Source organism: Amblyomma americanum, chromosome 10 (genome assembly GCF_052857255.1).
Source record: "Amblyomma americanum isolate KBUSLIRL-KWMA chromosome 10, ASM5285725v1, whole genome shotgun sequence".
NCBI classification, from domain to species: domain Eukaryota; kingdom Metazoa; phylum Arthropoda; class Arachnida; order Ixodida; family Ixodidae; genus Amblyomma; species Amblyomma americanum.
The window spans coordinates 89,562,004-89,574,628 of record NC_135506.1 but is presented as its reverse complement, the minus strand read 5'-3'; the positions used below and the strand labels follow the sequence as shown (position 1 = coordinate 89,574,628).

General features: G+C 45.1%; 1 protein-coding gene across 1 annotated transcript in view; it reads right to left on the bottom strand.

Annotated features, from left to right (window-relative positions):
• LOC144106454 (ATP-binding cassette sub-family C member 3-like) overlaps positions 1-12,625 on the bottom strand; it is a 124,538-nt gene that overhangs the window by 73,802 nt on the left and 38,111 nt on the right. Inside the window, exons 9-10 of the mRNA XM_077639273.1 lie at positions 11,340-11,486; positions 7,636-7,732 (exon numbers count right to left, since the gene is read on the bottom strand). Coding sequence (XP_077495399.1) covers positions 7,636-7,732; positions 11,340-11,486 — 244 coding nt within the window. The remainder of the gene's footprint in view (positions 1-7,635; positions 7,733-11,339; positions 11,487-12,625) is intronic.

Genomic DNA, 12,625 nt, shown 5'->3' with positions numbered 1-12,625 from the left:
TGTCTTCCTCGTCTTGAACCACTTCCAGTCATTCTGTGTAGAGTTCAGGCGCGTTTTGTTGGTTGTGCGCATTGGCCCGGCACGGTCACTTAGTACTCGTATATCCCTTAAAGTGTGCACTACCCACCGCCTCCTGAACAAGAAAATGAAAACAGTCGAATTTTCGCTATTTGCCGAGCAGAATTTAAAAAGCTAGTCGCAAATTATTCCGGAGCCCTCCACTACGGCACCTCTTCTTCCTTTCTTCTTTCACTCCCTCCTTTATCCCTTCCCTTACGGCGCGGTTCAGGTGTCCAACTATATATGAGACAGATACCGCGCCATTTCCTTTCCCCCCCCAAAAAAAACCAATTATAAACTAGATTAGTCACATCTAATGCACTAATGTCTGTTTCACTTGAACCAGAATGACAAAGATCGCACACATTTGGTACCACTGGCCCTTTACCGCGTTTTCCTGGTCTCAGGCCGGCACCACCAACAATGTCTTTAGACGTCACAGGAATGCGTAAGTCGTCTCTGTCGTGGTAACGATAACTAACAACAATGGCTGAATAATTTATTTCTTAATCTTTTTCAAATTGTTCCATAGCACGAACAACACCCGTGTCACATTCTTCAATGTCGTGATATAGGCAATGCTTCTTCTGTCTTTTCAAAAACATTAATTATACCCGTTTCTTTTTTCTGCTGTCATTAAGCAAAACTTGCTCTAGCTTTCCCTTCCTCCGACAACAGCACAAGATTTTGACACGGTTCTTTCTATGAAGCCTTCTACTATCAGCTTGGTAGCATTCGTGCGTATTAAATAAACTTGTATACTAGTACTTGATGTGGTATCTGCTTTTGTCTCTATCACTAATTTGATTTTGAAACGTGATGGAAAGACAAGAAAGGTAAAAAGTAAGCTTGTTGCTGTGTTTAAAAGAGCCTCACACAAAACAAGCAAGTAATTACGCACTAGAACTTTTTGTGTTGCGCGTGTCTGTACATACGCAATCCAACCTTGTTGTAACGAGACAATTTATAACAAAATAAGGGCTATAACCAAGAAATAGCGAGACACTGGTTTTAAAATGAAAATTTATTTGTTAGAGATATCGTAATCAAATTACGTGCGTATATAAATTTATGCCTCCTGCTTTCTGAAATATAATGAGGTTCAGTATATCTCAATTTGTTTGCAATTTATAAAAATACCTTAAACATAATTAGGTAATTCCTACGGGGCCATAAGACACTTCATCTTAAGATTGTTTGATTCCTATTGGAATGGAGCAGGCTTCAAAGTGCTTCCATGTGAAGCGGTGCTATTTATATTGGTATTGAGGCATGCGTTCATATACAAATGTTAAATTATGTCGAAGCACCACAATTGCGAATTATAATTAGGTGACATTATTGGTCACAAAATTTTATATGCTCGAATCAGTCCTGAAGATATAGAGCAGCTTCATAGCTTAGTTCATTCTCAATTCAGTGACAAAAATTAATTGAAATTCCAGCATATCAACATAACGAAAACTTACGAAAGGTTAGTCATGTTGGCAAAAACCCGAAGTTGAGGCAAGCGCATCGCTGGAGGCGAAACGCAAAAGGCACGCGGGAGCTGTGTGGTGTCAGCACGTTAAAGATCCCTTGGTGGTAGAAATTATTCCGGAGCCCTCCAATAAAGCAACACCTTTTCTCTCTTCTTTCAGTCCATCCTTCCTCCCTTCCCTTACGGCGCCATACGGGTGTCCACCAAGTTATGTGGACACCCGTATGGCGGACCTTTCCTTTTTTCGTTAGAAGTGCTCCGTGTGCTCCATCGCGCAGCACACGGGCGCCGTTGCGTTTCGCCTCCATCGAAACGCGGCCGCCGCGGTCAGATTCGAGCACGGATACTCCGAATCGGCTACTGATTCGGAATTCCCGGGTTCGAACCCGACCGCGGCGGCCGCGTTTCGCTGGAGGCGAAACGCTAAGGCACCCGTGTGCTGTGCGATGTCAGCGCACGTTAAAAATCCCCAGGCGGTCGAAATTATTCCCGAGCCCTCCACTACGGCACCACTTTCTTCCTTTCTTCTCTTAGTCCCTCCTTTATCCCTTCCCTTACGAAAGGGTTCAGGCGTGCGCCGATATGTGAGACAGGTACTGCACTGTCTCCTTTCTCCAAAAAGAAATTTCCAATTTCAGTTTAATGAGGATTTCACAGTAGTGAGTAATACCGAAATAGTGGGAACAGAGCTAGCTTTTGAACAATGCCAAGATTGCGTCCATCGGGGCGCAGTTGCGAGAAGAGACGGGCCCGGAGTTCTGCCGTATTCGGCTCCGAAATCACCATTTCGACGCTTAGGATGTGTCGATATGCCTTTTTCTAGTAGCTGGAGGCAGAATTGAGACCTTGAATCTTTCTACGTATATACTTTACTGAACCCTAATATGTCATTTTTTATCTAAATTGTTTCGTTTTTTTTGCCTTTTGAAGACCGGCGTCTCCTCTGAAACCCTGTATATCGGCCAATGTATTTGTGTCCCGATTTTACAAAGTATATATACCAAGTAACAAAAAGCTCATTATCCTTCAGATGTGCGCTATGGCTTGCTGTCTATTCAGTATGAGTTACAATCGGTCAAAAGACCAAAACGAACAAACTGTGAAAGCGAGGAGTGCGATTAGATGACAGGACAGGCGTGAAGTTCCTGTTCTGGCAGTATGGTCGCACGGCTCAAACCAGTTTAATGTGCGCTTGATGTGATTGATGGTATCGATGTCCCGCTGGTTTTAGTGTCAAGCGTAAAACAAAATCTGCTCATCAGAAATCAGCCGTCATCAAAGACTTCGGTTTGGGGTACGCATTCTCCACAGGGCGTTCCTGTCATGCGAGAAGTGCTGCGGACTGCGTGCTCATGAGCTGTGCGATGAAGCAAACCAAATGAGACACTCGCGACTAAATCACCTCTGCGCGCCCTTTTTTGACACTGGGCCGTACTGGCTTCAACACTTAAAAAAAGGAGCTGAACCTTAAGACCCATTTTCTAGGCTCTGAGGCTCTTTACGAGCTGCAGAATACACGGGCGTGCATTTGCAAACCGGACATATCGGGTTGGTGCGCATACATTCGGCCAATTGGTAGGCGCTCGATGCGCGTGTTAAAGGCTCCTGCAACACATATTGGGGGCACAATGAACGACGGCATCATTTCCCTCATTTTACATTTTTGAGGTAAGCCTACTGGCGTGCGACATTTGCAACCAAGGTGGCGCACCGCTGGAACTCAGCAACGGCTATAACGAAGAAAATACATGGCACCTTCCACTTCGTTATACCGTGGTTGAACTGTTACATGGCGGGCTACATGTCCGATAAACCTTGCTGAAAGTGAGGGCTTGTGTCGTCCGGCACTACTACTTCGTCTGACCATAATACTGTTTCGTATTGCCTGGGCTACCAACAAAACCGGACGGCTAGTTCGGAAAGTATGATCTTGGCCTACCTGCCATTTTGTGCAACGTTTTAAAACCAACTTGAGAAACTGTCAAGTTATTTCAGAACTTAAGAAATATTGAATGGCACACAACTTATTTGAATACGTTTTTATCTTAAGTAGTACCCCGATGATAGACTCCAGATGAGAATAAAAATAATTTAGGCTCCGTGTTTAATATTTCGAAACACATTTCGATTACTTAGCCATAACATTGTCATTTGCAAACTTGTATGCGGTAATACGAATCAACCGAGCCAAAGATTAATACAGGGCCATCTGCCTGATTCGGTATAATCAGCCTATGTATTACATTAAAACACGTGAATTAATAGTACAGGTACCCACAAGTGTTGTAATTTTCAGCTTGAATATTTCTACCCGATATTCATGGTTTTCCGATCTTTATCAGATAAGCCAGGCTGCTTAGATTCTGAATTATTTTCAGCTGGAATTATTCTTTGTGAACATCAACCTGGCTAACAAATCAGGGCAATAACAGTGTTCTCTCCTCTTACAACCAGTACACTCAATAAAAAAAAATACTTTTCAAACGTTTTCCGTACTTACTATGCTATTGCTCCCACCATGAGGTGCTCATTGCAGAGCATCAGACTTGACTGCGAATTAAAATTTAGCTTCATACCCAGGTGTTTATATAGTCCATAAAAATTCCGTAAGCTCCAAAAGCATAGAGATTTTTAGCCTTTGCGCAACCTCGTTTCTCTATGCATACGTTTTAAGTTATCTCAGCTAAAATATTTCCTTTTATGACGAATTCAACATACAAATCTCGTCAGTCTTCTGGAGGACGAGACCTAGAAGTAACTGTACAGCATTTACTTACAAACAACTGAAATTTCTTCCTGTAGGTCGGCAAATTACAACATATGCATTTTTCAATATCGTGCGAAAAAACTTATTTTTATTCAATTTGTTTATAATTAAAACACTGTTGAAGCGCTCAAAAACCGAAGACAAAAAAAAACGCGCAATTCACTTTATCTTCGTCTTTTGACCGCTTTTACAACCATACAATGAACAAAATAGCCCACACCCTGCTGCCTCTGCATTGCGGCAATGCATTACGGCATTGCCCCATCGTTTGCTTGGCAGATGCTTTGCTAACGCTATGGTCGGTCAGCGACGATCAATAAGCCCTCAGCAGCGCACAACATTTCTTAAAATCTGTCGGCATGATAGCCACAGCACCCGCAAGGACGCGAGGCCAGACAGCGTTAAACTGCTGTGAATGCGCCTTATTCGCTGTCTACTTTTATTTTGTTGTATGTGTAATGGCAGTTACCATGCTCAGTTTGCGTTTAAAACGATATGACTTTCACAGAAGAAACAATATTTAGAACAGTAATGACAAATCGTTGTTACCAGCATCGCGGAATAATAAATGACGTTATTGTACGGCCTATGGTGGTTCTCCTTTTGTTTCGTTATCTCAAAGTGTCATGTGCTGGTCTATTTGTGCGTGTACTCGGTGGTGCAGAAAATCCCGGCGATGGCAAGAAAAAAAATTGGAGGACGCTTAAGCTTCGCATTTAAGAGCAGGACGCGACAGCGTGTTGCAGCATTGCCAAGGAATTCACGGAACGCCATCGTCCTTCGGTGCGACCCCTTGCCCGTACAATTTAAGGAAAGGAAACATAAACATATCTTGGTGGACACCCGAACCGCGCCGTAAGGCAAGGAAAATGAAAATAATTTTTTTAAGGAAAGGATGCCTGTCTCACATATCTCGGTGGACACCGGAACCGGCTAGTAAAGGAAGGAAATTGATATGAAAATTGGTTTTAAGGAAAGGAAATGACGCCTGTCTCACAATTCTCGCCTGAAACCTGTACCGCGCCATAAGGAAAGGAAAATCCCTTCCCTTACGGCGCGGTTCAGGTGTCCACCGAGATGCGCCATTTTTCATTCACGGCCAAACACGCCGACGACACCGGCTTTTCTGCGACACGAGCTACTTGACACTGTCGCGTTAAAACAATATGTGAATTAGCTTAGCTAATCCAGTATATACAAAGCGGAAGTTGCCGGCCTTCGTTATGTTTATTGGCGTTGGCGTTGACAACGTTCTAGACGACGATGATTTTGAAGAAAGGAAGGGAGCACAACTGGCTCCCTGGGTCAGTGGATGCCTCAATTGCGCTTTGAGGTACGTGAAAGTGGTGAGAGGGATGTGGGCAGCGTGCATTAGCGCTGACAACGTTGTGGCTGATATGCGGCACTGCAGCAATAGGCCGCAGCGTTCATTAGGTGACCACCCTCTCGCGGTCAGCCATTAACTCCCACCTGCCAGGGTGGCAGGGTGGGCGCGCTGCCTGTCCTCTGTGCGGAACGCAAACATAGCAGAATTTTGTTTTTGGACATCGACACTACGTATATGAAAGCGAGACTGGGGTGCCTGCTGACACAGGGAGCCAGTTGTGCGCCTTTCCTTGCATAAAAATGAACTGCCTCTATAACGTTTTCAACGCCAATGAACGCTAGCGGTTCACTTGTTTTGTTTGGTTTTTGGGGAAAAGAAATGGCGCCGTTTCTGTCTCAGACATTTCGGTGAACACTCGAACCGCGCCGTAAGTGAAGGGTGAAACGAGCGAGGGAAAGAAGAAAGGAAGAGGAAATTGAAAATTGTCAATGGCTGGAGATCTTTAACGTGCTCTCACATCGCACAGCACAAGGGCGCCTTAACGTTTCGCCTCCATCGAAACGCTGCGGCCGCGTTTCGATGCAATATCAGTGCACGTTAAAGATCCCCAGGTGGTCGAAATTAGTCCGGAGCCCTCCACTCCGGTACCTCTTTCTTCCTTTCTTATTTCACTCCCTCCTTTATCCCCTCTCTTACAGCCCGGTTCAGGTGTCCGCCGATATTAAGAGCGTTAACTCTTACTCGCCATGTTTCTCGATTTCTTGAGATCTGCTACCACCTCGCTTCGGCGTGAAATTTTCCCAGCCCGAGGAATTCAAGATGGCGGCCGCCATAGTAAATCGATATAGCAACCCAATTGGTGATTGATTGGTGAAGTCATTGGTATGTAAAATGGTTGATCGATTGCTGACGTCACTGATATATCCAATTGTAGATTGTATGGTGACGTCACTTATAAACCTAAGATGTCTGCCAATAATTATTATATAAGAAAATATACGTACAAATTCGTATTTTCAATGCTGTACCTCACTTTAATCTCATTCATATCAATTCTAGTAAACCAAACAGCTAACGCTCGTTACCTCAACGTCTTCCAGATGGTGGCGCATCTTTTTGAAACAGATACTGCGCCAATTCCTTTCCCCAAAAACCGAATTTCAATTTTTTCATTTGGATTTTGAGGAAAGGCACGGCGCAGCGGCGAAACACCTGTGGCTCGGTGCCACTAGTGACGCATGCGCAGTAGTGACTAGCGAAGCTTACCCTAAATGCACCGCTGACTAGCGTAGTGCATCGTTCTCTATACAACAGGGTGCCCTCATCAAGCGGCCGTGGGGCGCACATAGGAAGCAGGGCGCCGCAATTTCAGACAATCATATAATTTGATCCCCCTTATATACCCCCGCTGGCTCACCTCAAAGTTCTACCTGCAGTCCCGAATACATTCGTACCTATAATGTGAGCAGCCGTTCCAAGTACAGCGTTCCGGGTGGTGTCATACGATTTGTCTTTGAATATAGCTTACATGTTCTGGTCAAGTTGGAGGTTTGGTTAGCTTGCTACAACGGTTCGAATCGACCACATATGCAAGTTGAATTGTATGCCTTTCCGGACTTTACATCTTCCCTTGAAGCGCTGCTGTATCGTCCACCGAGATGTACGAGAGCACCCCAACTCCTTTCCTCAAAACCGAATTTCGTAATAAAATTATGACGCAACTGTTTTACACCGTTACGGGTCGCGTCATACGGCTAAACTTTCCATATCTCATTTGTTTCTTAAGTTGGAGGCTAGCACGCGACAGCTATTCGAACCGAGTGACCCAGCGTTTCGCTTGGTCCTTTGTGGATGCAGTGTCTGGGGAATCAGCGTTCAAAGTCGCGTCTCCGTTTAATTTCTCGGTGCGTAGCCTGCGTCGAGGTCGAACGCTTACGATAACAGACTAATGCCTCCGCGCTCAGAGCACGTAAAAAGCCTTAAGTGTGCTCTGAATTTTACCCTTCTTTGTTGAAGCAGGCTTCTTCGATTCATTGCTGCTTTCTTGCTGGTCACTTGCTGTACAGAAATCCGAGATTCTTCTGAGTGAAAGAGAAGCCTGGAAAAAAATATGCACAAAAAAATCAGAAGCGAAGCAAGCATTGCTATCGTACTGTATAAGAGCAATTTGACAAAACATTGCATTGTGTACTGGTTAAAGTAGTGAGCTAGCCTCAATTTATCTGCAAATTAGCGCGCTTTACGGCTTTTTGGACTGAAGGCTTATATCCCGGATAAAGGAAGTAATTTAATAAATAAAAAAAATTCGTTACGGAGAGATCGCGTGATTCGAATGTGTGCCATATTCACTGCTAGTGTGGCCTGATTATACATGCAATGAGGAAAGGAGCAGTCGCTACGAGAAGTGCACAGAAGGGTGCTTTACAAGCATGGTACCGAAATATCGCTTGCTACTTTGCTCCACTATCCAAATTTCAATCGCGTAACTTAGGGTTATTCCTGGTGGAATAAGTTAGCAGGTGATGCAAATTAATCACCGGATACATTTACTTTGAATTCGCCGTCATTCAATTGATCTTTTTCATATACTACACGCGCAATAAAATATCCTTGAGCAACAAAATCAGAGTGCCTTGAGTGCCGGGCGAACGCGGCCGCTGTACGCTAGCACTTTGCTTTGCCCGGCAGCTCAAATACTTCGACCCTTCTTTCTCTGGCAGCCATCTGCACTGTGCGGAGGTTTTCGGACATCTACCACATGGCGTGGGCCTGCCCCTCCAACCCTGCTATCCCCCCTCACTCCAACACAACCGGGGAGGACTGGGAGCCGACCTTGCATGCTCGGCTGCTCTGACCTGCAGGCCCGACGGGCCTTGGTCGGGCGAGCCCGGTTGGCGGGCTACGCCTCAGGGGTCCAGAACTCGGGACTGCCACCTTGTACTTGTAAGGGCTGGCCCTCTCTGAATCAACTGAGGCTTAACCTTCTGTAAGAGTATCCGCCCATAAATGTTTTCCAACACCACCACCTATATCTGCTCATATCTGCTCATACGCTGATTTACGCTCATCACTTCAGTTCCGAGTTGTAAGGAGCTTGGAATGCGTCAGCCAGTAACGCAACTTTGTTCGGCTTCGTGTGCTCAAGATCCCTCAGTTAGCGCATTCGTATAGCCGAGTGATGATAGCACACATCCGTACTTTTTATGTCGGCCACAGCGGACTACAGCGTCCAACATTCTTGCATATAGCGCGCGAGCGGTTCACTTCAAGTTAGCCTGCGATTGATGACGGCAGCTCGTGGGTTCTATACAGCAGATCTGAGGTCAGACATATTGCAAGTGTGGCAGACACTTGCTGCGATGGTGATTTCAGTTTCTCGCGGAACAAACCGGCTCGCGCCAAGCGCGTCGTTGGCTTAAAGGTCACCGCCATCTCGTAATCGTCATTAGCAGCAGCAGCAGCTGCTGCCCAACCGCGCCCACTTCAGAACGGAGGCACCTTTCGTCGGTCTCCATTTAACCCTGCTATACGCCAGCTTCGGCCGCCATTTCAACTAGAACTTGCTAATGTCAATCACTCACCCCATTTTCTGACCCTGTCTTCTACGTCCTTCAAAGCATAAACAATTTCTTGGTTATAGCCTTGCGCTCTTTCATTTGGCATTGCCGCAGGGTTTTTTATTGTTATTTGGCTAACCGTGGGATGTCCATTTCGTCGGCACCATAGGCATGGTCATCAGCGTCACAATTGTTTCGGGAACCACACATATGCTTGCAGGATCTCTTTTGCTTCGCTTTTACTTTTAGTGCAATGTTTAAGGGAATCCCCCACCCTAACGCAGCCGTGCGGCTATGAGGGAAAGCTACATAGTTTCCATGCGAGTTTGGAGGACTCCCTTCAACATTGCACTAGCACAGTTCTCACTCCGAGTTGTTGTTTTTTATACGTCTATTTCTCCATAAAATAGGCCTAGCCTTGCGGCTTTTCTCCTATACTTCAAGGAAGAAGAAGGGCCTGGCTGTTTCTTCGCAGAGCCGACCACAGGACCACCCCACTTCGAAGAAGAAGTGGAGACCAGCCCTCCTCCCCCTCCCCCACCTCCACCCCCATGAAGCCCCTCATTTCTCCGAGTTGATCATTTTGGTCCTGCTGATCGTCCTGGTTAGCAAAGTTGGTACAGCGACTGCCCCAGATAGGCGGTTGTCTTGGGTCTTGTCCATGGGCCAGGACGATTGTTTTCTTAGAATAAAAAGTTTATACGGGAAATGCATAGCTTTTCTGTGAAGCCGTATGACTGCTCTCGGGTGGATTCTAACGACGAATCCATCAATTTTGCTTTTAGAGCCTCGTCCGTGGTGCTAACCAGATTTCTCTCCTAGTCTCTTAATGCAGACATCTCAGACTTTCCCATGCATAATTTTCGTTATGCACCTTTTAGGCTGCTACTCTTCAATGCTTTCTCACGAGGCTCGTTTTAGTCTCTATCTTAAGGCCATGCAAGACTGCGATATATTGTCGACGTAGTACCTCACTCGGTTCTTATGCTGAACAAGGTCGCCACAGTGCGAATGATTTGGTTCCTAATAATTGCCGAAGTCCTCACTGCGAGAGAGCACGACAAACGAAGCTGTGTCAGAGTCAAGACTTGTGCAAAGCCCGCGGCTAAGCTGCCACTGTCGCTACTGCCCACGAATGAGCGAATTTACTGTGGCGTGAAGCAGCAAGAGCAAAATGTACACACTCCGTAATCATTGGCTTCCGTGGGCGACCAAATAACGTTTGTCTGTAGGTTTGGAAGTGCATGCTCACAAGGATGTGATATATGACCCATCACCTGCCGTTTCAGTTCGCTAACTGATTCCGGAGCACCGCTCTGGCGGGCTATACTGAAGAGAGACACATACTGATGAGTCCGCGTCGCTACCTAGAGCACTCGAGTGGGAATAAGCTAAAAATAGACTTCGACCGGTGACCTTAAGGGAAAGCGCTTGTGTTCATGGGGCTCATATATGGGTGACATTGTTGCAGTTGCAAGGATACATTCTCTTTCGAAGCTACCAGCAGTCGTCAGACTTCGCTTTTTTTTTCTTGCACAGTTTGCCTATCGAGTGCTCTGCAAAATGGCGAGGTGCAGAGTACACTTTAAAGGCATTGCATAGCACGCTGTGGGGCACTGCTTTTATTTGATAAGCTCTAAGGAATTTGAGTTATTTCTTTTGGCACTTGTGACGGGTATTCGGTTACTACTTCCAGTAAATTTTTATTTAAAGAGCTTCATAATTATTAGTCCTTTATAATCGAGTTTTTACGCTTGCTGTCAATAGACATTTCTGGCTACTAAATACTTATGCCGAATTTTCAGTGTCATTTTCTGCCATGCTATCCTCAAACCTTGCAGGGACGAAAATATTATCAATAGAATACTTGCTCAGTGCCTGCCACAAAAACTACGAGAAATAAACGCACCGCCAGACGTTCATCAGGTGCCGCAGCCATGAGCCTTCGTGAAAAAAAAAACAGCTTACACAAGCACCGCAGAGTTGTAGCCCCTTCATTCATTGGTTATGAGAGAAAGCTGTTTTTTTGCGTATTAGCAGTCGGGAAATAGCGTAGGCACCTTCCAGAATTAAAAAAAAAACTTGCGCATTGCTATTAAGCCACGCTCCCCTTCACTCTCGATCGGTCTTTCTGGAAGGTCAGCTTACCTGGCTGAATAACCTGAGCGCAATCGCACTGCTGTTCATGGGTAGGTCCGTCAAGTACAGCAGCGACACGCAGGAGAAGGATAGCACTGGTGTCAGTAAGACGCCGGGTTCCAGCAACGATAGAGTTGAGAACATGATGATCATGAGCTGCGAAAGGAGCAGAAATAATATTATTCTGAAGATTTCATTCCTGTTTTCCACATTGTTATAACGTGATCCAGTGCATTTATGCAATCATTTTGCTTCTTTTGCTTCTCCAATTTGTGCTACCCGCTCACCCCTCTCCACCTCATTGTATTGCTCAAAAGGGACCTTAAGGTACTTAAATGAAAACAAAACAGTCCTATTGAGCACAACCATTCCTATACGAACGCTGAATGTTTCCGATAACCTGTCAAGTCTGAATAATGCCTTTACAAACCATTTCTGCCGCAAGCAACATATATTCCGCTGTGTTTGCCACCATTCAACAGACACTTTCGTCGCATAAAAACAAATTTCACGGGGTGACAAACTATTAAGGACATTCACGCCATCTAATATTTCGCACTAAGCCGGCACTGTTACTATCCAGCTCCTTCAATCCTGGGCCCCTCGTAACGATGAATCTTTTTTATTTAAATTAATTTATTTAACTAGGCGCCTGACTCGAACAGTTACATTGTTGCAGCTAGCAACTTTATTTGATTTTTCTGATCCTCTCATTATTAATGGAAGCTCAAGCTATTAGTGCAGTTGGAAAATTGCTAGGAAATGTTTTACTCGACGAACACCAATAAAGAGAGTACCATTGTCGTGAACGTAATTCGCACCCACGGCGTTTTTTTCGTCCATTCTTAAAGCGCAACGAAGCACCAAACCTAGGACTCCATGTCCTTGCAGCACCATTATTGCTGTGCTATATTGTTGGGCGCAGAGATGGACGAATTCACAATCTATTCTTTTCTAAGTCGGAACAAGAATATCAGAGCGTTTAGGCAGGGTCACTCCCATTCTCCCTGTGATGACAGCAGCTTTCAGATAGCTCTAACCATCCTTTCATTCCGTAACTGGTACTGTCTGTAACAAATATTTTTTTCAATTTGACTACAGCTCAGCGAGAGATGGCATCTCCTTGAGAGTAAAAGAAACCAAATGCAGAATAGATCATACTTAAAATGCCATTCTTCCCCTTAATTATAAATTAATGGATCCCGTTTATCAGGAGGTAATGTACCCTGCATGCAGCAAATCTCTCCCTCAACGTAGTGTTATTCGAGACCAGCGGAACTGTTTACTGTATATTA